A 27,129-nucleotide genomic window follows, 5' to 3' on the forward strand; every position below is an offset into this window, starting at 1 on the left:
ATAACTACCTTTTAAAAGCCTTGGTGTACAATGAAGGTTTTTCCCATGTGATTAATTATTACTGTTGCTTCTTAAAAGCTAATCAGGATTTATCTAACCAAAGATGATCTATTTTTCAATAGGGGCCCTGGTGTGACCACATTTCCCCCAAAAGAGAGAGACCCCAGACAGTGAATTGTCAGTGGGGTCAGAAGCCTCCTGTATAACCACTTTAATAAGAAGAATGAGCAAAACTCGGCACCAAGGAGGAAATATCACATTCCCCCTGGCCCCGGCGCCCGGGACTATGGGCTGCAGGGCACGTGTGAAGTCTTCTGTCTTTTCAGGACACTGCCATGAGCCATCCACTCCAGCCTGAGACTTTGCAATTATTTTCTACGTTACTCTTCTCAGAGTGCCTCATCCAACTTTCATAGAGAGTACTTGGACTTAGAAATCTCTACTAACGTCCCACAATATAATTATAACCAATAGCTTATATTAATAATATAATAGCTTATATTATATGAATAGATAATAATATAACTGCATATATTAGTAGAATATATTAATTACACATTATGTGTAATTACACAAATGCCAGAAAATTTGCTAAGTGCTTTATTGCATTATCCCATTTCATCTTCACAATAATTCAAAGGGATACTTCCTCATTTAAAAAAATTTTTAATTTTTTATTGAAGTATAATTGATTTACAATGTGTTAGTTTCAGGTGTACAGCAAAGTGATTCAGTTATACATATATATAATATCTATTCTTTCTCAGATTCTTTTCCGTTACAGGTTATTACAAGATATTGAATATAGTTCCCTGTGCTGTACAGTAGGTCTGATAGTTACTTATTTTTTAGGTGAGGAAACTGAGGCATAGAATGATTAAGTGTGCCCACGGTCAGCCAGTTTGACTCGCTTGGCTTGTTCCCAGGTTTGCCTGATTCAAATGACTGTGCCCTTACCCACTTTGCAAATTCCTACCAAACACTCTGGCGCTTAAAATACTGAAACACAAGAAGAAAGCAGGAGTAGCTATATTAATTTCAGGCAGAGCCAACTTCAGAGGAAGGAGAGTTATCAGGGATAAAGAGAGGCGATACATAGTGATAAAGGGGTCGATTCTTCAAGAAGACATAACAATCCTTCATTGTATGTGCCCAACAATAGAGCATCCAAGTATGGGAGGCAAAAACTGATAGAACTGCAAGGAGAAGCAGATGAATCCATCATGGTAGCTGGAGACCTCAACAGCCCTCTGTCAGTAATGGGCAGATCCACCAGGCAGAAAATTAGGAAGAATGAAGTTGAACTGAACAGCACTATCATTGCCTGGATCTAACTGGTAACCACACCACTTCATCCCACAACAACAACACACACGTCCTTCTCAAGCTCACATGGAACATTCACCAAGCAGACCACATTCCAGGCCACGAAATATACCTCAACAAATTTAAAACGATAGAAATTATGCAAAGTATGTTTTCAGACCACAATGGAGTTAAGCTAGAAACCAATACCAGAAAGACAGCTGGAAAATCCCCAAATATTTGGAGATTAAACAACACACTTCTAGATAACAGACGGGTCAAGGAGGAAGTCTCATGGGAAATAAAAATTTATCTTGAGCTAAATGAAAATGAAAATACAACCTACGAAAATTTGCAAGATGCAGTGAAAGCAGTGCTTGGAGGGAAATTTATGGCATTGAAGGCACACATTCGAAAAGAAGATCTAAGCTTCCACCTTATGAAACTAGAGAAAGAAGAGCAATATAAACCTACCACAAGCAGAAGAAAAGAAGCAATGAATGAAATAAAAAGCAGGAAAACAATAGAGAAAAGTCAGCAAAATAAAGAGCTGTGTGTTTTTTTTTTTTTTTGTAAAGATCAATAAAATTGACAAACCTCTAGCAGGATAACCAAGAAAAAAAGAGAGAAGATACAAATTACTAAAATCAGAAATGAAAGCGATGGCATCACTCCTGATCTCATGGACATTGAAGGGATAATAAAGGAATATTATGAATAATTCTATGCCCACAGATTTTATAACTTAATGAAGTGGACCAGTTCCTTGAATGACATGATCTACTGAAACTCACACAAGGAGAAATAAATACTCTGAATAGACTCATATCTAGTAAAGAATTTGAATCAATAATGAATAATCTTCCAAAATGGAAAGCAGCAGGCCTGGATGGGTTCACTGGTAGATTCTATCAAACATTAAGGAAAGAATGATACCAGTTCTCTATAATCTCTTCCAGAAAATAGAAGAAGAGGGAACACTTCCCAGCTCATTCTGTGAGGCCAAACTTATTCTAATAGCAAAACCAGATAAAGATATTATAAAACAGGAAAATTGCAGACCAATACCTCTCATGAACATAGATGCAAAATCCTCAACAAAATATTAGCAAATTTAATCCAGTAATGTATAAAAAGAGTTATACACCACAGTCAAGTGGGATTTATTCCAGGTATGCAAGGCTGGTTCAACATTTGGAAATCAATTAATGTAATCCATCACATCAACAGCGTAGAGAAGAGAAATTGCATTGTCATATCAGTAGATGCAAAAAGAACATTTGACAAAATTTAACACCCATCCATGATAAAGTAACAAACCAACAAACCACCACAACAACTCTTGGCAAATTAGGGATGGAGGGGAACTTCCTCAACCTGATGAAGTACATCTATAAAAACCCTAAAGCTAACATCATATTTAATGGTGAGAAACTAGAAACTTTCCAATTAAGACCAGGAATAAGGCGAAGATGTCCCCTTTCACCACTCATTTTCAACATTGTACTGTATGTCCTAGCTAATGCAACAAGGCAAGAAAAGAGAATAAAAGATATATAGATTGGGAAGGAAAAAAAATCTTCTTTGGTGAGGTGTTTGTTCAGATCTTTTGCCCATTTTGCAGATGGTATGATTGTCTATGCAGAAAATCCCAAAGAACTGACAAAAAGCCCTCCTGGAACTAATGAGCAATTATAGCCAGGTTGCAGGGTACATGATTAATATGAAAAAGTCAATTGCTTTCCTATATACCAACAATGAACAAGTGGAATTTGAAATTAAAAACACAACACCATTTACATTAGCACCAAAAAAAAAAAAAAAAAAAAAAAAGAAGTACTTAGGAATAAATCTAACAGAATACTTAGCTATATGAAGAGGCATATGAAGAAAACTACAAAATGTTGATGAAAGAAATCAAAGTAGTCTAAATGAAGAGATATTTCATGTTTATTTGAAATTCCTTAATGATATATGTTTAACATCTTTTCATGTGCTTATTTGACATCTGTAGATCTTCTTTGGTGAGGTGTCTCTTCAGCTCTTTTGCCCATTTTTTTTTTTTTTTTTTTTTTAATTTATTTATTTATTTTTGGCTGTGTTGGGTCTTCATTTCTGTGCGAGGGCTTTCTTTAGTTGTGGCAAGCGGGGGCCACTCTTCATCGCGGTGCGCGGGCCTCTCACTATCGCGGCCTCTCTTGCTGCAGAGCACAAGCTCCAGACGCGCAGGCTCAGCAGTTGTGGCTCACGGGCCTAGTTGCTCCGCGGCATGTGGGATCTTCCCAGACCAGGGCTCGAACCTGTGTCCCCTGCATTAGCAGGCAGATTCTCAACCACTGCGCCACCAGGGAAGCCCCTCTTTTGCCCATTTTTAAGTTGGGTTGTTTGGTTTCTTATTGTTGACTTTTAAGACTCATTTATTTTGTTTATTTATTTATTTTATTGAAGTATAGTTGATTTACAATGTTGTGTTAATTTCTGCTGTACAGCAAAGTGATTCAGTTATACATATATATACATTCTTTTTAAAATATTCTTTTCCATTATGGTTTATCACAGGATATTGAATATAGTTCCCTGTGCTATACAGTAGGACCTTGTTGTTTATCCATTCTATATGTAACACCTTACATCTGCTAACCTCAACCTCCCACTCCATCTCTCCCCCAACCCCCTCCCCCTTGGCAACCACAGTCTGTTCTCTATATCCATGAAGACTCATTTATTTTGGATACATGCTTACAGCGTCTTTATTCATAATTGCCAAAAACTGGAAGCAACCAAGATGTCCTTTAAAAGGTAAATAGATAAACAAATTGTGGTACATCCATACAATGAAATATTAGTGATAAAAATAAATGAGTTATCAAATAACAAAAAGACATGAGGAATCTTAAATGCATATTGCTTAGTGAAAGAACCTAGTCTGAAAAGGTTACATACTGTATGATTCCAACTGTATGAAATTCTGGAAAAAGTAAAACTATAAGGACAGTGAAAGATCAGTGCTTGCCAGGGACACAGGGGCTCTGGGGCTCAGGATGAATAGAAGCACAGGGGATTTTAGGGCAGTGAAAATATTTTTTATGATACTGTAATGGTGAATACTTGTCACTATACATTTGTCAAAACGAAAGAACGCACAATGCAAAGAGTGAACCCTAATATAAACTATGGACTTAGTTAATGATAGCATATCAATATTGGTTCATCAGTTGTAACAAATGTATCACACTAATGCAAGATGTTAATAATAGGGGAAACTGTGTGTATTGGAGGGGTAGATATATGGGAACTCTCTGTATTATCTGCTCAATTTCCTGTAAACCTAAAACTGTTCAAAAAATAAAGTATTAAAAAAAATTGAAACACATTAGTTCTTTGGAAAATGTCACCCACATCATCTTCATCACCATTCCCATTGATCTTTGTGTCCTTTGAACCTTTGATAACCCATGAATGAGGGAAATTCTGTGTGTTACATTTTGATTTCCTCTTCCCAGGCTTCACTACTTTCAGTTCCTCAAAAACTGTCAAGCCATTATTAAGAAATCAAAGCAAGCAGGAAGTTTTAAATGACTCCACAAAATTGGGTGAGCCTCTACCACATGTTAGGCCAGGAGAGAGCTTCCTAGTTCTGCCCTATAATATCACTCGCTCCCTTTACTTGGAAAATTGCTAAATGCTACTACTGCACAGACGCCCTGCTGCTAATACAGAATGACTGTATAAGCTCCATCCTACTGAGCTGTCCAACTATGCGATGAACTGTTATTTATTTATTATTATTATTATTATCCTCATCATCATCTAACATATTTTGAGGGCTTCCAGTGAACTGGGCCCTGCTGAAGCATTTTGTGTGCATTCTTTCATTTAATCTGCATGACAGCCCTAAACAGGGGTTCTATTATTATCTCCATCTTAGAGATGAAGAAGCTGAGACTCAAAAGGTGAAGTGAGAGGACAGCATTACCTTGATACCAAACCCAGACAAAGACACTACAAGAAAACTACAGACAAATATCTCTTATGAACACTGATATGACAATCCTCAACAAAATATGAGGAAACTGAATTCAACAGCACATTAAAAGGATCATACAATATGACCAAGTGGCATTTATTCTTGGAATGCAGACTTGATGGTTCAACATATGAAAATCAATCCATGTAATACATCACATTAACAGAAAGAAGGAAAAAAATGATCATCTCGATTGATGTACAAAAAGCATTTGACAAAATGCAACACTCTTTCATGATAAAAGCACTCAACAAACAGGGAATAGAAGGAAATTACCTCAACATAATAAAGGTCAAATATGAAAAGCCCACAGGTAGCATCATACTCAAAGGTGAAAGACTGAAAGCTTTTCCTCTAAGATCAAGAATAAGATAAGGATACCTGCTTTTGCCACTTCCATTCAACAAAGTACTGGAAGTCCTAGCCAGAGCAATTAGGCAAGAAAAAGAAATAAAGGCATCCAAATTGGAAAGGAAGAAGTAAAATTATCTCTGTTCACAGCCAACATGATCTTACATGTACAAAATCCTAAAGAGTCCATGAAAAACCACAACCCTCTTAGAACTAATAAAATTCAGTAGCAAAGTCGTAGGATACAAAATCAACACACAAATATCAGTTGTGTTTCTATATGCTCACAATGAACAATCTGAAAAGGAAGTTAAGAAAATAATTTCATTTACAATAGCATCAAAAAGAATAACATATTTTGGGATAAATTTAACCAAGGTGGTAAAAGATGTGTACACTGAAAACTACAAAGTGCTGCTGAAAGAAATTAAAGACACAAATAAATGGAAAGACACCCTGTATCCATGGGTTGGAAGACTTAATATTGTTAAGATGTCATTACTACCCAGCAGGATCTACAGATTCAATGCAATCCCTATCAAAATCCCAATAGCAGTTTTTGCAGAAATAGAAAAATCTATCCTAAAATTCATATGGAATCTCAGTGGACCCCAAATAGCCAAAATAATCTTGAAAAAGAAAAGCAAAGCTGGAGGTCTTACACTTCCTGATTTCAAAACTTACTGCATACAAAGGTACAGTAATCAAAACAGTGTGATACCGACATAAGGTCAGGTACATAGATCAATAGAATAGAGAGCACAGAAATAAACCTTTGTATATATGGTCAAATGATTTTTGACAAGGGTGCCAAGATTATTCAATGGGGAAAGTACAGTATTTTCAACAAATGATGCTGGGAAAAACTGCAAAAGAATTAAGTTGAACTCTTACCTTACACCATATACAAAAATTAACTCAAAGTGGATCAAAGACTTAAACGTAGTCTAAAACTATAAAACTTATAGAGGACAACACAGGAGGAAAGCTTTATGACATTGGATTTGGCAATGCTTTTTTGGATATGATACCAAAAGCATAGGCAACAAAAGTAAAAATAGATAAATTCAACTATATCAAAATTTAGAACTTCTGTGAATCAAAGGACACAATAAACAGGGTGAAAGGCCATCTAGAGAATGGGAGAAAATAGTTGCAAATTACAAATCTGAAAAAGGGTTAATATGAAGAATATATAGAGAACTATAACTCAACAACAACAACAGAAAACCCCCCAAATAACCTGATCAAATATGGGCAAAGAACTGGAATAGACATTTCTCCAAAGAAGATATATAAATGTCCAACAAGCATATAAAAAGATGCTCAACATTACTAGTCATTAGGGAAATGCAAATCAAAACCACAGTGAGATACCACCTCATACACATTAGGATGGCTACTATCAAAAACAAACAAACAGCAACAGAAAATAACAAGTGTTGGCAAGGATGTAGAGAACGTGGAACACTTATGCACTGCTGAGAATGTAAAATGGTGCAGCTGATATGAAAAACAGTATAGCGGCTTCTCAAAAAATTTAGAATAAAATTATCATAAGATCCAGCAAGTCCACTTCCGGGTATATACCCCAAAGAATTGAAAGCAGGAACTTAAAGAGATATTTGTACACTCATGTTTATAGTAGCATTATTCACAATTGACAAAAGGTGGAAGCCACCCAAGTGCCCGCTGACTGATGATTGGATAAGCAAAATGTGGTCCATCCATACAGTGGAACATTATTCAGTGTAGGAGGAAGGACATTCTGACACATGCTACAACATGGATGAACCGTGAGGACATATGTGAAATAAGTGTCACAAAAAGGCAAATTTTGTATGATTCCACTTGTGTGAGGTACATAGAGTAGTCAAGCTCATAGAAACAAAATAGAATGGGGGTTGCCAGGGGCTGGGGAAGGCGGAAACGGGGAGTTGTTGTTTCATGGGTACAGTTTCAGTTTTGCAAGATGAAAAATTCTGAGACTGGTTGCACAACAATGTGAATAACTTACAACTACTGATCTGTACACTTAAAAGTGGTTAAGACGGTAAAATTTATATGTATTTTACCACGATTTAAAAAATGGCTAAGATGAAGTGACTCAGTCAACATCAAGATGCTGGCACAGGGCAATGTCAGGGTTTGAACCCAAGTCTAATTCCAAAACCTGTACCTTTGATTTGTACCCTGTGATTTTCAGAGTAGAGAGTGATTTAATAATGAGAGAGGAGACAGGCAGAACCTAATATAGAAAACAAGTGCATTTTTTAAAGGCTCCCGCATTTTAAATATCTTTAAAAAGTATATAGTGAGTCCGTAAAATATTGAGACGTTTAAACATCTATTAACAATGACCATCTGCTCTGATGACTCCTGTGCTTTGAGGAAGCCTCCTCGGGAAGCTGACTTAGTTATGACGTTGCCCTGAGGTTCGCTGACGTTGTCGCTGAGGTTCGATGTGTCCCTGGAACCGTCCTTTGGAGCTAGGTTTCAACCTTGAACTAGGAAGCCCCATCTCAGACCATAACCTCCCGATCCCAGCCTTCCTTATCCTCTCTCTTGTCCTCTCCTTGAGTCACATAGCCTTTGCTCCCCCTCCCCTCCCTGTGGGTAATGCCCTACACTCACCCAGCCCGGGCCCTGCTCAAGCTCACCAGCTCCTTCAAGTCCATCCCGGCCCCCAAACCCTCCTGCCACCCTCACACTTCTGTCCTGAGGCTGGCCCAGCGCCCTTTGGGCCCCCCAGCCCACAGGTCCCTGGTCTCAGGCTTTTCATTCTACTTTGATAACAGCCTCCCAGGTCTTCACCTCCCGCACCTGCCAGGCCTTCTCCATCTGCTTCTCCCGATGCTCCTCCATCCCCTTCCACTGCGCCCCCTGCCCAGCAGGCCCACCTGCGCAGCTGCATCCATGGGCTGATGGGCTCCTTGCCCCTGGTTTCTGGTTGGGTTTGGCCAATGGGGGGTTAGAGATCAGAGCAGGGGGAAGAGAGGTTGGGGTACTTACTCCCCTGGCTTCCTTTCTGTGGGACCACACAGCTTCCCTCAGAGGACTCTACCCAGCCCTCGGGGTCTCCGGGTCCCAGGAAATGCCCCTGCCCCTCGCCCCTCAGCTCTGGGGGTGGGAACGGTCCTCACTCATATTAGCTCTGGGCCGTGCACTATCCTTTGTGGTTTCTCTGAGCCCTGCCCACTCCCTATGGAGTCCCTTCATGAAACTCCCCTCCATCACTCCACACCCCTGTGAATGTGCCTTCAGCTCCCTGCCAGGACCTGGACTTCCCAGGTATGGAGAGGCTCTTGGATGGGACCTTCAAGGCTTCTCTTAGCTGCCAAGGGCCTCAGGGTGGTCCTGACTTCATCCCACCCTGGTCTGGTCCCTCTCCTCAGCGATCTCCTCTTTTGCATCCTCATCTTGACAGTGTAACTTCCGTCTAACCTGTGAACGTGCTTACCATCCCCCCCGGCCTAGAAACGCCTCCCCTTCGCACTTCCTTTCCTTTATTGTCAAATGGCTTCAAGAGCGTTCCTTTCCTTTCCCGATGGGTTCTCAACCCACTGCCATTGCCCTCGGGGGCCTCCTCGGGCTCTCAGCCTTCCTGTGACATTTGACACAGTTGTCAGAGAGAGGCACGTGGCCTGATGGTTCAGGGGTTGGGGAAGCAGGACAATGTGGTGGTTATTAGACTGGCTTTTGAGGCGGGTGGCCTGGGCTCGAGTCCAGCTCTCCTACTTCCTAGCAGGGTGACCTTGGGCAAGTGATACCTCAGTTTCCTCATCTGTAAGGTAACAAAAGGACAGTCTTATAAGTTACTGGTGACGTATAAATGATATAATACATACAAAAGCACTTAGAAGAGAACATATGGCAAATGCGAAATGTTCTCTATTATGAGCAAGAGGATGGGCTCTGGAGTTAGAAAGCCTTGAGTTCAAGTCCCACCTCTGCTATCTTCCAGCTGTGCAGCCTGGGGCATGGTTCTTTGCTTCTGTTTGGTTGCTCCCTGAGCAGCAAAAATGAGTTTGATAAGCTGGGCTTTGTAGGATTGACAAAAGGTACTGCTTGGTGAAATGTTCAAAGGAGTGGCATAACATTTTTGAAATTAACTCGTGTGTGTGTGTGTGTGTGTGTGTGTGTGTGTGTGTGTGTGTTTTATCTATTTCTTTTAACCTTTTGGTTCTTGGCTATCCCATCCCCCAGGCCCATCCCCCCACTGCCTCAGGAAAGGGATGTAGTGCAGAAGTAATAAAAAAATGGGGTTTTCAAAAGAATAAGGATATGAGGAAATGGCCAGGCGCTGGTGAGACGATGAGTCTGGGCGTGGAAGGAAAGAGGAAGTTTCTCTGCTTCCCCATCAGCTGGATCCTTCCTCCCCGGTCTCCCCGGGAGAGCCCTGTGGACCAGCAAGGCCTCAGGAGAGGCTGGTCCTGAAATCAGACTGCCTGAGTGTGGTTCCCAGTGCCCCAGCCTCCCTCTGTGACCTCAGGCAGGATACTCAGCCTATCTGTGCCTCAAGGCCCTCATCTGTAAAGTGGGGCAAACAACACTAACCTCCTAAGGATGAAATGAGTTAACACACTTGAAAGTGCCAAGAACAGTGCCTGGCACAAAGCAAGCTGTCTCTGTTATTAATACCCCCAGCCTGGCAACAGCTCTCTGGCTCCCTCACCTCTCTGACTGCTTCCAGGTCTCCACGCCGGCCCCCTCTCCCCTCAGATGTCCATTTCCTCCTCACTCTGTCCATGGGCTGGGGCCGCTGTACCACCCCCTCGATCCACGGATGTGTATTTCCAACCCCTGGTTCATCTCCAGGCCCCAAACTACCTGGCTGCTTCCTGGATGTTGAGGTGCTCACTCAGCCAATCCTGCTTCCTCCCCTCTTGGTAATGGTATTATCACCTTCCAGCTCATCCAGCCATCTTTCTCCATGGCCTGTGGCATTGATCCTACTGATTCTTCCAGAAAGCTCTCAAACCAGTCCCAAAGCAACGGTCCAGTCAGGTGGTAGTATTAATGTGGTGGGCAGAATGGTCTCCTAAAGATGCCCATGCCCTGATCCCCAGAACCTGGGAATATGTTCCATTACGTGGCAAAAGGGACTGTGCAGATGTCAAGGTTACTAATCAGTGCTCTTAAAAGAGGGAGACTAGGGACTTCCCTGGTGGTGCAGTGGTTAAGAATCCGCCTGCCAATGCAGGGGACATGGGTGCGAGCCCTGGTCCGGGAAGATCCCACATGCCGCGGAGCAACAAAGCCCATGTACCACAACTACTGAGCCCGCGCTCCAGAGCCCACGTGCCACAACTACTGAGTCCGCACGCCTAGAGCCCGTGCTCCGCAACAAGAGAAGCCACCGCAATGAGAAGCCCGTGCACCGCAATGAAGAGCAGCCCCGCTTGCCACAACTAGAGAAAGCCTGTGCTCAGCAACGAAGACCAAACAGCCAAAAAAAAAAAAAAAAAAAAAAAAAAGAGGGAGACTATCCTGGGTTATCCAGGTGGGACTAATCGAATCCCACCAGCCCTTATAAGCAGAGAACTTACTCTGGCTGGATTGGAGAGATGAGTGGTGGTTCTTGCTGGGGCCCCACTTAACAGCTCCAATGCTCCTCTTCCTGGGAAAGCACCAGGTCAACGTTTCCTCTTTACCCAAATCGCCCCCTAGATGGCGCCACCTCAGTCTGTTGCATGAATGAGGATCACGAGACCATTCATCTCACATTTCACTGACAACCCCCATTCTGGATTCCACAGGGTGGAATTTCCCTAGCTTAGTCAATTATCTTGTTATCTCAGTTAACTTACTGAGAATTTCCAATTTAGATAGTAGATGTTCCCAAAGCTAAATTTACACTCGAAAAGTGAAGCTTCTTTTTTTAGAAGCTTGAGTCAGCTCAGTCTGAAACTCAGCCCCACCTCCCCCGACTAGCTGTGTGATTTGGGCCAGTTCCTTAACCTTTCTGAGTCCCATTTCCATGTCTTCAAATGAGGATAATAATGATAATAGTAGTTCTCACCTGCACAGGATTTGTTTTGAGGATATAATTCTATAAATATATACACAGAACATACATAGATGATGTATAAAGCCATGTGAAATACAGTAAGTAGTCCATAAATGTATGCTGTAGCTGTTTGTATTACGTATGCTGTTCAAAAGATTATGATCTTTCTTTCATCTCATCCATCAGAATGGCTACTATAAAAAAAAAAAAAAGGAAATAAGTGTTGGTGAGGACGCAGGGAAAGGGGAACCCTTGTGCACTGTTGTGAGAATGTAAATTGGTGCAGCCACTATGGAAGACAGCATGGCGGTTCCTCAAACAATTAAAAATAAAATTATCATATGATCCAGCAAGTCTGCTTTTGGGTATATATCCCAAAGAACTGAAAGCAGGGGCTTGAAGAGATATTTATACACCCACGTTCATAGCGTCGTTTGCAACAGCCAAAAGGTGGAAACAACCCAAGTGTCCATCGGTAGATGAATGAATAAACAAAGTGTGCTGAATCCACACAATGGAATATTATTCAGCCTTAAAAAGGAAGGAAATTTGGACACATGCTACAGCATGGATGAACCTTAAGGACATTATACTCGGTGAAAGAAGCCAGTCACGAAAAGACAAATACTGTTATGATTCTACTTACATGAGATGCCCAGAGTAGTCAAGGTCATAGAGACAGAAAGCAGAATGGTGGTTGCCGGAGGCTGGGATGGGGGGGCACGGGGAGTTGTTGTTTCATGGGTGCAGTTTCAGTTCTGCAAGATTCAAAGAGTTCTGGAGATGGATGGGGGTGACGGTTGCACAACAGTGTGAATATATTTAATGCCACTGAACTGTACACTTAATAAAAGTGGTTAAGATGGTAAATTTTATGTTATGCATATCTTACCACAATAAAAAAATGAGAAAAATGAGATCACGATCTAGCGCTTCCCTCTGAACTTTTTCCTCTTGGAAGCCCTCCATCTGCCGGTGCGAAACTAGGCCCATCAATTGCTGTGGTGGGAACTGACCAATGAAATCAGCCGCCAGTTCCCAAACAGGGGACACAAAATTCCCTGAGGACTGGCGAGACCAAATAGGTGAACCCCCAGAGCGAGGAGCACCTGGGGAGGAGGTGGGGGTGAGGGAGGGGGTGGGACAGGAGCACCACCCAGGCTGAGGACAAGCGGGATGCAGGTGGGGAGCCAGCAAGTGCACCCTCCCCGGCCTGTTTCATTCCGTGGATTTCCCCACAGAGAGTCCTCCTGTCACCTTATGTCTCAAAATGTAGGTGTTCGCTTAGAATAAGAGAAATGTGAGTCAGAATGACACAGGTACCATACTTCACCCCGTAGATCAGTGAAGATCCAATGGGTGGACAACACCCTAGGCTGGGGAGGGAGTGGGAGACGGGCGTCCACGGCTGGCAGGACACCACATCCGGGAACCTCTGGTGGGCAATTTGGCCATGCCCATCAGAGTTACAGCTGTATGTGTCCTTTGACAGAGCGCACATACCGGCACGTCCGCGAAATGATGCAAATACTAGGACAATCCCAGCAGCCTTGTTTAATAATAATAAACAAGATTATGATGTAGGCTCTGGTTCTTTTCTGAGAGGCAGCCCAGAACTGGCAGCAGCCAGGAAAAGGCACGAGAGTCACCTGGCTGTGTGGGATCCGGTGTGTGTGTGTGAGATCAGTCTGGCTTCACGACCCTCAGATCCCACATGAGAAGGGCTGACACAGGCTGGAGAGATGGCTCCACCCATGAGAAAGGAGCCGGCTGGCAGGACACTGACCACTGAGGGTGGAGGTGCGGACACCAGCATTTCATCCCCCTGTCATGTCTGTTCTTTCTTTTTCTCCTCCATCTCCACCCTCCCAGCTGCAGCCCTGCGCTGACTTGGGCTGTCCTAGAGCTCAGTCTTCTAGGGATCCTGGAACCTCCCCAGGGTGGGACTGGGGGAGTCCCTGGGGAGGGGGGAGGGTCAGTCAGCCCTTCATTGTTTAAACTTCGCTTCTCTTGTCCTCAAAACAAAGTTTATTAAAATAATACACACACACACACACACACACACACACACACACACACACAAACACACACAAGCAGGAGCTCCCAGAACATCAGAAGGGAAGATGCACTGCTGATCAAGAAGGGAGAGGGAGGGAGCACTGATGGTGGGGTTCTCAAAGTGTGGTCCTGGAACCAACTCCAGGGGACTCCATTCCCCCCACCTGAACCTGGGGAGCATATACATGTGAAGATTCCTGGGTCTTACCCCAAACCCACTGGGTCAGAATGTCTAGGAGCTCATGTTTAGTAACCACTCTTAAACATATGGAAAATCCAACAACCACTGGATTGGTGTTTCTTCATTCTGGAAGAATTGAGCCCCTTTCTCAGCAGAGTTTAAATAACAGCCATATCCAACTCTAAAAATTACAGTTTACAAGGCACATCAAATCATATAAATTATAACTCGCAAGGTTTAGCTGTGAAATGAGCAAGGCTGAGGCATTTGAGCTGTGTAAAATGGGAGAGGGGAGATTGTGAATAGAGCTCCTGATGGCTCGTCTGCACACAGCAGCCGGGATGTTCACTGGCAGGTCTCCCCCTTGTTTACAATCCTTCAAGCCTTCTTCCCATTGCTTTTCAGATAAAGATCAAAACCCTTATGGTGACATGAAGGAGGCCTACTTGTCACTTAGCCCTCCTCCTTCCCACTCTGACTTCTGGACGCCCTGGTTTTCTCTCAGCCCCTTGGGCTCACAATACGCTCTTCCACCCCAGGGCCTTTGCACATGCCGTTCCCTTCTCCTTTTGTCTAGTTAAGTCCTCCTTGTCCTCCATATTCCTCTCCTTTACAGCCCCAATGTTGGAATGGAATTAGTCACACCTTTGTGGGATCATTTGACTTATTTCTCTCTCTCCTGGCAGCTTCCTGACTGCAGGGACCATGTCCAGTTCTGCCATCGTTGTACCCCTAGACTTGGCTCAGTGCTGAGGTTCTGGGTAAATACTGTGCAATGAATGAGTGATAACAACAGTTATCACTGTGGACTATAAACAGTTCTAACTCGCCTGGCTATAAACAGTTTTCCTATTGCCTTTAGGGAACCAAACTCCTTACAGGATATAGAAAAAAAGTCTGGACGGTAAAACCCTGCAAATATCAATATTGATTTTTCCCTGAGCCAAATGATTACAAGTGACTTTTATTTCCTTCCTTATATTTTCCTTTCTCCCAATTTTTAAAAACAAGAAGCATGTAACTACTTTCCATTATCGGAAAGAGTAAATGATGTCAAAATACTACGATACCAACAGTCAAAACAACATGTCAGCCTATTCTTTAGGATTGATCCAGGTAAATAAAACAAACAATCTTTTTTATTTGCTAGATGTAACCTCTGGGTAATTGCAAGGATGACTTTTTATTAATATATATCCCTGAATTTTATTTAGTGGAATGACTTCTAGTGGCCTCAATAACATAAACTATAAATTGACTGCTGAATTATTCCTCGGGATGGCTCATAGCTGATCAGGGGTGATTCTTCTGATCAGAAAGGCCCAATGAAGTCAGCAGAGGGGCAATTTTTACCTTGTCTTATTTTATAAAACTGGAAAATGTTGACATGTCTGTAGGTTTCAATTCTTCAAAATGGACCCATGTCCCCACACCCCTCTTCAGAGCAAATCTCCTCTCCCAAACCCATTTAAGCTTTGGGAAGATGATGTGTCTAAGAGAAGACAGAAGCGCCCACCAAAAGTCTAATCCCCCAAACGCTTGGCAATTCATGTATCACCTGTCCTCCAGGGAGCCAAAATGAGCTCGCGCTTCTGGAAATGCAACTGATTCCTTCATAACTCAACGTGACTGTAGCTGGCGGCAGTGACGTATTCCTTACGCTAAGTCCGAGGAGCAGCAAGCAGTCAATTATTTTTATACAACGAACGCAACTCAATTTCTGTCTAGTTAACAACTGTCCTCATTGGTATGGATTATGAGTGTCAGTGGATCCTCATCTCGACCCTGTGCCCCTCTGAGGATTCTTCTCAGTCTCTGTTTTATGAGACCATAATAATGATCATTGTGCCATTTACTGAGCACCACATGCCAGGCTCTTTATGTGCATTTCTCACTTAATCCTCAGAATAACCCTGTGAGGTAAGAGGTTTACAGACAGGGGAAATGAGCTCAGAGTGAGTAAGTAATTTGGTTGAAGTCACTCAGCCACAAAGTAGCCTAATGAGATTCAAACCCAGGTCTGTCGATCTCCCAAGCCTGTGCTTTTAAAAATTACTACAGTTTTCTAAAGCATAGTCAGGTTCAAAACAGAGATCTCTGTCTCTACTTTAGCCAGACAGGAAATAAAACTACCCCAAATCTATGCCTTTTTATAATAAAGAAGAAACTACAGTTCTTCTTCTTTTTCCTCCCACTTTGCACACTGCACAGATTTTCTGTGTCCTTGAAGGGAGACCACATCATGGAGGAGAATCTCACGGGGAGGTTCATGGAGTTATCTTTAAATCTGTTGAGTTTACAATAAACATTCTCAGAAAACTAGGAATAAAGGGGGAAATTTCTCACTTCGTAAGAACATGTATGAAAACCCTACAGGTAACCTTGTACTTAACGGTGAAAGACTGACTGCTTTCCCCTAAGGTCAGGAACAAGCGAATATAAAGATTTATACACTGCTCTTGTTCAACAGAGTCCTGGAAGTCTTAACCAGAGAAATAAAGCAAGGAAAAAAAAATTAAAGGCATTCAGATCTCCTTTTCTGAAAGGAGAAATAAAACTGTTCTTATTTGCAGGTGACAAGATTGCTTATGTATAAAATCCCAAGAAATCTACAAAAGCCCTTATATAAGAAAGTTCAGTTAAGGTTGCAAAATACCAAGAAGCATACAAAAATCAACTGTAGTTCTATATACTGTCAATGAACATGTGGACACCAAAATTAAAAATATAATACCATTTACAATCAGTCAAAAAAAAAAAGAGAGAAATACTTAAGTGTAAATCTAACAAAACATGTACAGGACTTGTACGCTGAAAACTACACAACACTCATGAGAGACACTGAATAAATGGAGAAATATACCATGTTCATGAATTGGAAGACAATGTAGGAGTATATCAATTATTTGCACATTGATATATAGGATTAAACACAATTCCAATCAAAATTACAGCATGATATTTTGTATGTATAGACAGGCTTACGCTAAAATGTAAATGGAAAGGCAAAGAAACTAGAATAGGTTAAAAATTTTTTTTAAAGAAGAGAAAAGTGGGAGGAATCACTCCATCCGATTTAAGACTTATATAGCGACAGTAATCAAGGCTGTGTCATAATGGTAGAGGGACTGACACATAGATCCATGAAACATAATAGGGAACTAAGAAATAGCCCCCATAGAAAGTATGGCCAGATTATTTTTGACAAACTTGCAAAAGCAATTCAATGGAGAAAGGATAGTCTTTTCAACAAATGGTTCTGGAACAACTAAATATCCACATGCAATAAAAGTGAACTTTGACCTAAATCTCACATCATAAACAACAGTGAACCCAAAATGGTTCATAGATTTAAACATAAAACTATAAAACACTTAGAAGAAAACATATGAGAAAATCCTCAGGGTCATGGACTTGGTGACATGTTCTTAGACATGACACTAAAAGCATGATCTATAAAAGAAAAAAAATAACTACCTGGACTTCATCAAAAGTTAAAACTTTTGCTCTGTGAAATATTCTGCTAAGAGAATGAAAAGACAAGCTATGGATGGGAGAGAATATTTGCAAACCATCTATCTGACAAGGGACTCATATCTAAAATACATAAAGAATTCTCAAAACTCAATGGTAAAAAACCAAACAATTCGATTAGAAATGCTTAAAAGACATGAAGAGATATTTCACCGAAGAGGATATGCAGAAGGCAAATAAGTACATGAAAAGACATTTAACATCACTATCAATTTGGGAAATGCAAGTTAAGACTATGATGAGATACCACTACACACTTACTAAAACAGCTAAATGAAAAACAGTGTTTATGCTAATTGCTGGTGAAGATGTGTCCCATATATTGCTGGTGGGAATGAAAAATGGTACAGCCACGCTGGATAAGCCTGGCAGTTTCTTTACAAACTGAATATATATTAACATATATGTTAATCCATGCAATCATACTCCTGAGCATTTATCGCAGAGAAATAAAAACTTATGTTCACACAAAAACCTGTACACAAATGTTTACAGTAGATTTATTTGTAAGAGCCCCAAATGGAATCAAAATGTCCTTCAAAAAGTGAATGTTTCAACATAGGTGATACGTCCATACCGTGGACTATTACTCAGCAATAAAAGAACAAGCTAATAACCTAAATGGATGTCAAGGGCATTACACTGAGTAAAAAAAAAAAAATCAATCGCAAAGGTCATACATAAATGATGAAAATTATAGAGACGGAGAACAGATTAGTGGTTGTCGGGGCGTGGGGACGACGGTGGGAGGAGGAATTGTGACTATAAAAGGAGTATCACAAGGGACATCTCTGATGATGGAATACTTCTATATCTTGATGGCCACACAGAAATCCACACGTGATAAAATGGCACAGAACTCCACACACGCTTCGTGCCATTCTCTCTACCATTTGTGCATCTATAATTATTTCAAAATAAAAAAGTTTTTAAAAATCTGTTGAGTGAAGTCTGAGAGAGGTCTCCCTTTCACAGTCAAAAGGGATTCCATTGCATTTCTCTTTCTGCTTCAATATTTTCATCCCTTTCAAAATTTTAAAAGGCTCAAAAGCCACTGTTTTTATAATTCCTTACTTACAATTTCTTCCAACTTCCTTGGCTGTCAATGAGCTGGGACTGTGGACCAAGCCACAGCTAATTCAGAGAATGAAATGAAATGAGAGAGCGCTGAGGCCACGCCCGGGGCTTACCCTGATTTACTACTTGGAGGGGCGGGGGCGGAGGAGGGCTCCGAGGGGCCCACAGTCTCCAGAAGCTCTGGAAAGGGCGAGAGGCCATTGCTCAAGCTGGGCACTTCAGGTGGCCGTGGCTGCCAGACGCGGAGCAGGTAAAGGTCAGGCATCAGCTCTACGCCCACCTTCCAAACCGCCCCATCAGGGTGGGACACTGCAGACACAGTCAGCAAAGGACAGAGGGCCCATCGCACTTTGCACTGTGCTCGTTCTAACCATATGTGCCAGGGAGACCCAGCACATGCGGGGATTGGTTACTGGTGGCCCACCGAGGAAGGCTGGGACTGTTAGCCAGAGGCTGTGCTTTAGAAGAGATTGGAGTCCACAGAACAGTAAGGACTTTTGGTGGCGTGTGGGGTAGGGAGGGTCGGGGACTGGGTAGGAAGAGGTCTTACCTCTAAAACAAGGTCTGAATCTTCATGCCTTCCAATCGTAGTGCTTTTATTCAGGACAAAAAAGCCTTCTGCGCTCTTTAGATAGGCTTTCATACTCTCTGCTTTACCTATAAAAGGTTTTCAGAAAACAATTTTGTTAGAAAAATACAGTCCTCTAATTATTCAATATCATATTTAGAATGAATGAAATACAACATAATGTCCAAAGGAGAAGTCAGCAGAGGTAGGAGTGGATAGCTGGATTTAACAATGATCACAATTATAATTCCGTACATTTCTAAAACTGTCCTTTTAACAGCGATATCCGGCATAGATGAGCTTGGTTCTGATAACAAGAGGACATCCTTTATGTAACTCAGAGCACAAACAAGCAATAGCAAAAAAAAAAAAAAAAACCCCAAACAAATCTGAATTCCACTGATAACTGCTCTCTACCTCCCATTAAGCTTAGTTTGGGGTTAGTTATTTGACAGAATCAAGTACTCAGTGTTACTAACCCACCACTTACTAGCTCTGTGACTCTGGGTGAGTTACTTATTCTCTCTCTATGCCTCTGTTTCCTCATCTGTAAAATGGGGCTAATAATACTCTGTATCCTAAAGAGTTTTGTGAGGATTAAATGTGAAGCATCTAGAATGGTGATTGCTACACTAAACACCCATTTGTCCTACTGTGATTATGACTGTTATTAATCTTGGGCTTCTGAACTTTGACTCAAGGAACCCCAACTTCTACAGAGCTTCTTAAAGTGCGGAAGAGTCAGTCATCAAGGAAATGGGCAGTAGAAGATACTATCTTTTTAAGTCACAGCATTCCTTCATATATTTAGGTTGAAAAAAAAAATGATTTCCAAAGACAAAATATCAAGATTATAGCTTGGCTGTACGGTCAAGACTCTGTACATCTCTTTTCCTGGCATTTTATTATGAAAATGTCAAACACACAGAAAAGTTGAAAGAAGTGGATGGTGAACTTCTATATAACCACCACCCAGATTCTACAATCGACATTTTGCTATATTTGCTTTATCACATATCTACCCATCTATCCGTTTTATATTTTAATGCATTTCAAAGTAAATCCTATACATGTTTTCTAAAACATAAAAATTTCAGTGACTTCAGTAGGTTTCAAGATGTTCATGATAATTCATATGATATTTGAATTCTGATCCATCTCAATGCCATGTCAAAGAAAGTCTCTTTTCTTTTTTTTCCTTTTTTTTTTTTTTTGGCTATGTTGGGTCTTCGTTGTTGCATGCAGGCTTTCTCTAGTTGTGGCAAGCGGGGGCTACTCTTCCTTGCAGTGCGCAGGCTTCTCATTGCGGTGGCTTCTCCTGTCGCGGAGCATGGGCTCTAGGTGTGCAGGCTTCAGCAGTTGCAGCACGCGGGCTCAGCAGTTGTGGCACGTGGGCCCTAGGGTGCGTGGGCTTCAGTAGTTGTGGCTCGCAGGCTCTAGAGTGCAGGCTCAGTAGTTGTGGCTCGCGGGCTCTAGAGTGCAGGCTCAGTAGTTGTGGCACACTGGCTCAGTTGCTCCGAGGCATGTGGGATCTTCCTGGACCAGGGCTCAAACCCGTGTCCCCTGCATTGGCAGGCGGATTCTTAACCACTGAGCCACCAGGGAAGTCCCAAAAGTCTCTTTTCAACTGAAAGGTCACTGAAGTGTGAAGTTGTTAGACTGTGGATAAAAACAAAAATCATCTAGGTGTGACCGTAGAGGATCTCCGGTCTGGCTCTGCTTTCCATCAACACCTCCATCATCATTTCATCACTGAATCCCTACTAAGTGCCAGGCACTGGGCTATCCTTTTACACACATGGCCTCTTTTCATCCTCAGAACAACCCTGCGAGGTAGGTGTCAGTATTGTCCTGCTTTACAAATGAGGAAACTGAGACTCAGAGAAGTTAAGGTCACACAATAGTAAGTGTGTGACAACTCTGGGCCTTTGCACGTAACCAGTGTACAAACCTCCATTGTTGCTGGTGGGGCAGAGTAGGGGTGGGGGAATTGCACTGTCTGCTGACACTTGGGAAATGTAATAAAAGAAAGTCCTTGAAACCAGCATTCTATCCTCTGAAAGGAAGACGAGACCCTACCTGGGGGTAAGAGAAATAAAAATAAGCAGGATAGTTTATATTTGTAAACTTTGAGGCCTGTGGATGTCCCACAAATATTGATGCTTTCATATAATGAGAAATAAATTTTATTAAGTTCGCTGTCATGTATATAGGGGAAAAGACATTTCTTCTTCCCAAAGAACCATGCTCTGTTGCCTTCAGTTATTAATCTTCAATTGCAGAGGACCATGTTATCAAGCAACACATTCAAGTCTAATTAATCTAAAATGTAAACTTTCAAGAAATGTCTCTTCTGCAGGAAAACCACAGGAAACGCCACTAATCTAAAACTTAAACTTAGATCATGCGCATGTTTGTTTTTTAGCTCTCACCCCAGACATCCCCAAGGCTGGGGTCTTCTCTCTGCTCAGATGTCCCCCCTCGGGGCAACCACCTGACCACTCTGGCTAAAGGCACCCTCAGTCATGTTACTCCCCTGCTAGTTTTCCCCTGCTGTGTTTCCTTCCTTGTACTTATCATTCTCTGACATGTTCTTGTTCCTTTATTTAGTTATGTTTGCTGTTTGTTTCTCTTTCACTAAGATATATGTTCCTGGAAAACCAGAACTGTGTTGATTTTGTTAAGAAGCGATTCTTCATGGGTATTTTGTGTTTGTACCCATCTTCAGAGCAAAGGCATTGAAAGATTTTGTCCTGCACTAACTTTCCAAGGATGCTTGTATGGCAAACAGCCTGGGAGGATATAGGTAATGTTTATAATAAAGATAACGGCTCCTTCTGGGGCAAAAGTTGGGCAGGTTTGCTAGCAGCCCCTTTCAAAGATTGCGGTTTCCTAAGTTTGGAGCTCCTTACCTGGGACACAGACCCACTGTGGGCACAGCAACCACATTGGCTGTTCTGCACCACCCCGAGGGACTTTCAGGGCAACCGGAACCAATGTGCATATGCAGCTCTGGCTGCCTGTTATGTCGGCTGTGCTGTGAGTAATAAAGTTCTTTGTTTCTGGCCCAGGAGTCTCTTGTCTTCTGCCAGTAACTATAAGCTGGGCAGGCTAACTTACTAACTTTCAAACAGGGTAAAACGTCAGACCCTCTGCAGTTCCTGCCAGTTCTGTGCATTACCCCTTCTCCAGGGTGGGGGGCGGTGGGGGGGGGGGCAGCACCTGACACATAGTAGGTGCTTGGTAAACACTTGCTGAGTGAATGAAAATACAAATGACACCTCAAAGCAAGTCAGTACAGCCAGCTGGCTAGGAAGCTTTGATAGTAACTACCTTCCATTTTTCCTGTCAGTATCTATTTTTGATGACTCCTTGGAAAACCTAAATTCTATCTCTTTAGCTTTTGGATTGGACAATATTTCTCCACCTTAATTTTGCCCTGTGCATCACTTCCTTGCCTGAAAACACTGTAAAAGTAATTTGAATGTGTTTAGCTCTGTGAATTCGTTCTTACTCAGTGCCATGGAGCACCAGGCACAGTATCTGCATCCCCCCTGACCACTTTGGATGGCTCAGAATTGGGCTATAGGAGCAAACTTTCTTTTGAGGTTTACAGTGGCCTCAAAGTTCCTTAAAGAAGGAGAGTTTAGGTAAGCGGCGGGTGTGTGTGTGTGTGTGTGCGTGTGTGTGTGTGTGTGTGTGTGTGTGTGTGTGTGTCTGACCATTGGGTGGCTGTTGTCCATAAATCAGGGGAAACAGGGGTTCCTCTCTTAATCCCAGCTATACCCCCAGGACATCCAAGAGCTGGCGCCCAGGAGAGGCGTAAAGCTCCCGTGCCGGCTACCTCGGGGGGCGAGGTAGGGGCTGAGCTTAGGAAGGAACGGCTGGTGTTGGGGCACCTTCTCTGGGGGGTGCTCCTGGCGACCCGAGCCTGGATCAGGGAGTTCGGACTCGGGTGGGGCCGGGTCCCCCGCCTACCCCAACGCCCTTGACCTCGCAGGGCTGGCTTCCTCCGGCCCAGGTTTCCGCCCGCCGCCTCCTCGCGTGCCGCTCTCACCTGGCCAGAGGAAGAAGCCCACGCCCCGTCCTCCGCCGAGAGCCCTGACCGCTCGGGAGGCGCCGGGCCCGCTCTGGGCGAGGCCGCCAGGCCGCGCTCCCGCGGTGTCTCCAGCCGGCGGCCCGCAGCCCGCGCGCCCACCCGGCCTGTGTACGCGCGTCGCCACGACAACGCCACCCGGCCGGCCGAGCCGATGAGGGGCGTGGCGTGCGCGGCGCCAGAGGGCGAGGGGCGGCGCGCGGGGAGCGCTCGGCCAATTACAGCCCGCTGCAGCGCTGCGAGCCCTCCCCGACCTGCCGCCTAGAGGTCCCCAGCCGCGTTTCAAGGATGGGGAAGCAGGCTCAGTGTTCACAGAAGTAGCCTAAAGCTTTACAGCGGGGAAGGAGCAGACTCAGGAATCCTTCCTACTGACCTTAGCTCTAGGCTAGGTGCGTTGAGGAGGGGGTGGTCAGGCGTGGGAGGGTAATGGAGCTGAACCACGAGAAGCTTGGAGGTTAGTACCCCCGTCCCACCCGAATCTCTAGTTCTCTCTGTTTCGGAGGAGAAAATAGAGTAAGCTGGAGGGACCATCACTTCTGGGGGTGGGGGTGGAGATGGGAGATGGGTGGGGTGGAAGGAACAATTTTGAAAGAATGAAAGATTCTTCCACGTGCTAGGGAAAGGGTATTTACAAACCCACAACCTTACTGTTCCTGTCCTTCCCTATCAAAACTCACGTTTATTCATTCATGTGTTCTTTACTTCTACAGACATTACCTGAGTCCCTACAAGTGTCAGACGGTGGCCCCAGTGTTGACCTGGATCAGATCCTTAAGAAGCCCCCCCCCCCCATGGGCACGGGACTGGGGGGATGGAGCGTGTGGAGAAGACATGCAAATCCCAACTATCTCCCCTCACCCCATGTCACCTTTTTCAGATCAACCCCTTCTGCCTGGGAGCAGAACAGCCCCGCTGACTGCCTACAGAATGCCTCATTTCCCTGGCGGGAAATGACTGACAAGGTGCCCCAAGACAAACTCAAAATATTCATCTAAGAAAGATGAAAGATGGCAGACTCCACTCTAGTCAATTAGAAGAAGATATAAGAGAGAAAAATCATGGAGATCGATATGGGATGGAATATATGGTAAACATGCTCACAAATGCCTAGAGGCTCTTAGAAATGCACATTCCCTGGCACAGACCTCAGAGATTCTGATTAAGCAGGTCTGGAACATGGTCCAGGAATTAATTTGTTGCATTCTTGCAAATTCCTTGTGCATTTGTTAAAAGCTTGGCAAAACCCCAGGATTTATTCAACCCTGCAGTTGAATCACAGAGCCCTCCCAGAACCTGTCCCTAGAAATCTCTTCCAGGCCCTCAGTCAGCCTGGAAGGTTCTGCCTGGGTTAGTTCCCTTTGACCAGAAAGACCCTAGGAAAGTATGAGGAGTGACCACAGAGGCCGAGGCCCTGAGTGGTAACTTCAGAGGAACAGAGAGGGTCAGGCTCAACTCTCCAGGCACATTTCTGCCTCAGGGCCTTTGCATTTACTGTTTCTTCTCCCTACCAGGCACTTCCCCCAGGGATCTCCTTCAGCTCCTTTAGATTTTTACTCAAATATCACCCTATTTAAAATGGTCTTGGAATTCCCTGGCGGTCCAGTGGTTAGGACTTGGTGCTTTCACTGCCCGGTTCGATCCCTGGTCGATCCTGCAAGCCCCGTGACGCCACCAAAAAAAAACAAAAAAACCCCAAAAAACATGAATAACGAAACAAAATAAACACCTCACTCTATTGCTCGTCCCTTCATCTTACCACTCCTCTAACATGCTATTTATTTAGTTTCCTTATCTTATTTGTTGTCAGTCTCCCCACTCCCAACTCCCCCCTGCCCCCCAGCTTAAGCTCCATGAGGGCAGGGATTATTTTTCTCTTTTGTTCACTGCTGTATCACCAGTACCTAGAACAGTGCCTGAATGAATGAATGAATGAATGAACAGGGGCAGCCCTTGCCACCCGCCCACAGCCTTGCCTCCTACCTCTTGAGCTGCTGAGCTGAACTGTCCTTACCCCAGGACCTAGGCTTCTGTAGCCATGGCCCTCCCCGGCCCCACCCCCATCTCCCTGCTTGTCTTCAGTGTCATCAACATGAGCACAGAACCCTGCTCACTGCCAGCCAGACCCTACGGAGCCAGAGCAGCCCATGGTCCCCTGATAGGCTTGGGAGAGCATATGTTGTCATCAGTCCATCTCTCAATGAGGAAATACTAAACAGAGAACAAAGCTGACATTCAGGCTCACTGGAGCAGAAATTGCCAAATCTTGATTGGATCCCGCCACTCCCCACAGGATGCCACAGTCATCTCAAAGGGTGTGTGAAAGTCTTAAAACCCAGTTCCATGTCATCCACTTAAATTTCAAAAACAGAAAATAAAATACCCCAATAACTCATGGCTTTATAATAGCATGTCCTGGGCTGAGTGAGAGTTGTACTTTGCAGTGATGGGCTGTGAAAAATACTGCGCCTGGGGAACTCCCTGGCGGTCCAGTGGTTAGGACTTGGTGCTTTCACTGCCGTGGCCCGGGTTCAATCCCTGGTGGGGGAATTAAGATCCTGCAAGACACACGGCATGGCCAAAAAAAAAAAAAAAAAAAATAGAGGTTTCTAGATTATATGGGCTCCTTGGTGATGCCTGTAATCAATCAATCTTATGGAGCTCTGGGTGGCTACCAAGGCTGTACTGTATCTCCATCAGCATCAGAACGCTGGTGTCTGAAAGGCCTGGGTTCAGGTCCCAGCTTCGTCATTCCCAGCTGTCCTCATAATGCTGGAGCGAGTGATGTTAACTCAGGGCTTTCCACCTGCGGGGCACTGTCTCAGTCCTTCCCGTGGATCATCTCATTTAATCCTCACCATAACCTGGGGCAGTAGGTGTGTGTGAAACACCTGGAACGGTGAGCTCTGCAGAGAAGCACTCAAAAATGTCGTGATGGGTATTATTTCTATCAAATCACTGCCCCCTGAACAGGAAAATAAGGCTCAAGAGACATGGAGGTATGTGCCCAAGGTGGCGCAGCCAGAAAAGGATTTGAATCTAGATGACTGTGACGGGAAGGTATTTTCCCCGGGGACTACAGGTGACAGGTGTCACAACCACGAGACACCCATGCTCACCACCTGCTTTCCCCCAGCCCTGAACAATCTGGGCTTCCGACTGTCCTGAAGTTTTGGCAGTGCCTGTAGCAAGAGGGGAAGGGGGCTGAGACCAGGAGGGGGTAGCTGGGGCTTGCCACGGACCTCTCCTGTCACCCACTGGGCTTCTTTCCTGAAAGACCTCTGCCCCCTAAAATCTCATTCGGCCGCAGTTACCTTCCCTGGGCTGTCCTTGACTGGGAGAGCCCATCCACTGTGCCCCCTCCCCAGACCTGCCTGTTGCGCCCTGCATTCCAACAAGAAATGAATGCTGGTCTCCCGCCCGGAAGAGGTAGGGAGCTTGCCCAGCCTTTAAGGGGTAAGACAGAGCCAGGGAAAGAGCTGGAACAGGAGAAATGGAGAGTAAAAGAGAGAGAGAGAGCTTGAAGAGCAGGAAGTAGCCAAGCTGTTGAGTAGGGTGACAGATGGGAGAGCAAAGGGCCACTAGAGGCTCCACAGTCCATTAATAACCTGACCCTATGGGCTAAGGAAATGCAGGTTTTTATACACACACACACACACTCACAAAAATAAATTCAAACCACAAAATAACAGCTGGTAACTGAGGCCTTCTGCAGCTGTGCTCACCCCCTTCCCCTCTCAGAAAATGAGAAGACACCCAGTTTTTTCTCAGATAGAGACAAGGCTGGTTGGGACATTCATCTCTTGCAAATCAAAGCTTTGCCAGGGAGGTCAGTCTGTATGTTCTGTTTGAAAACTGCAGATGAAGGGTGCTGATGCCACCTCTGATGGGCCTGGTTTTGTTTGTTTGTTTGTTTTATTCTGTC

The 27,129-nt window shown here is 43.8% G+C and overlaps 1 protein-coding gene across 2 annotated transcripts in view; it reads right to left on the minus strand.

The window, feature by feature from the left end:
- The window catches only part of LOC309639692 (forkhead-associated domain-containing protein 1-like), a 79,281-nt gene extending 52,663 nt beyond the window's left edge, over positions 1-26,618 (minus strand). The window contains exons 1-3 of one of the 2 annotated variants that reach the window (XM_082417241.1): positions 23,169-23,521; positions 21,063-21,190; positions 19,094-19,200 (exon numbers count right to left, since the gene is read on the minus strand). In XM_082417241.1, the coding sequence (XP_082273367.1) occupies positions 19,094-19,200; positions 21,063-21,159 (204 nt within the window). In that variant the 5' untranslated portion in view covers positions 21,160-21,190; positions 23,169-23,521. Of the gene's footprint in view, positions 1-19,093; positions 19,201-21,062; positions 21,191-23,168; positions 23,522-24,308 lie in introns of those variants that run through there. The other variant, XM_082417242.1, reaches the window with a different exon arrangement.
- Between the last annotated feature and the right edge of the window lie 511 nt (positions 26,619-27,129).

Source organism: Balaenoptera physalus, assembly GCF_965194825.1.
Source record: "Balaenoptera physalus genome assembly, chromosome: 1".
Classification (NCBI taxonomy): Eukaryota; Metazoa; Chordata; class Mammalia; order Artiodactyla; family Balaenopteridae; genus Balaenoptera; species Balaenoptera physalus.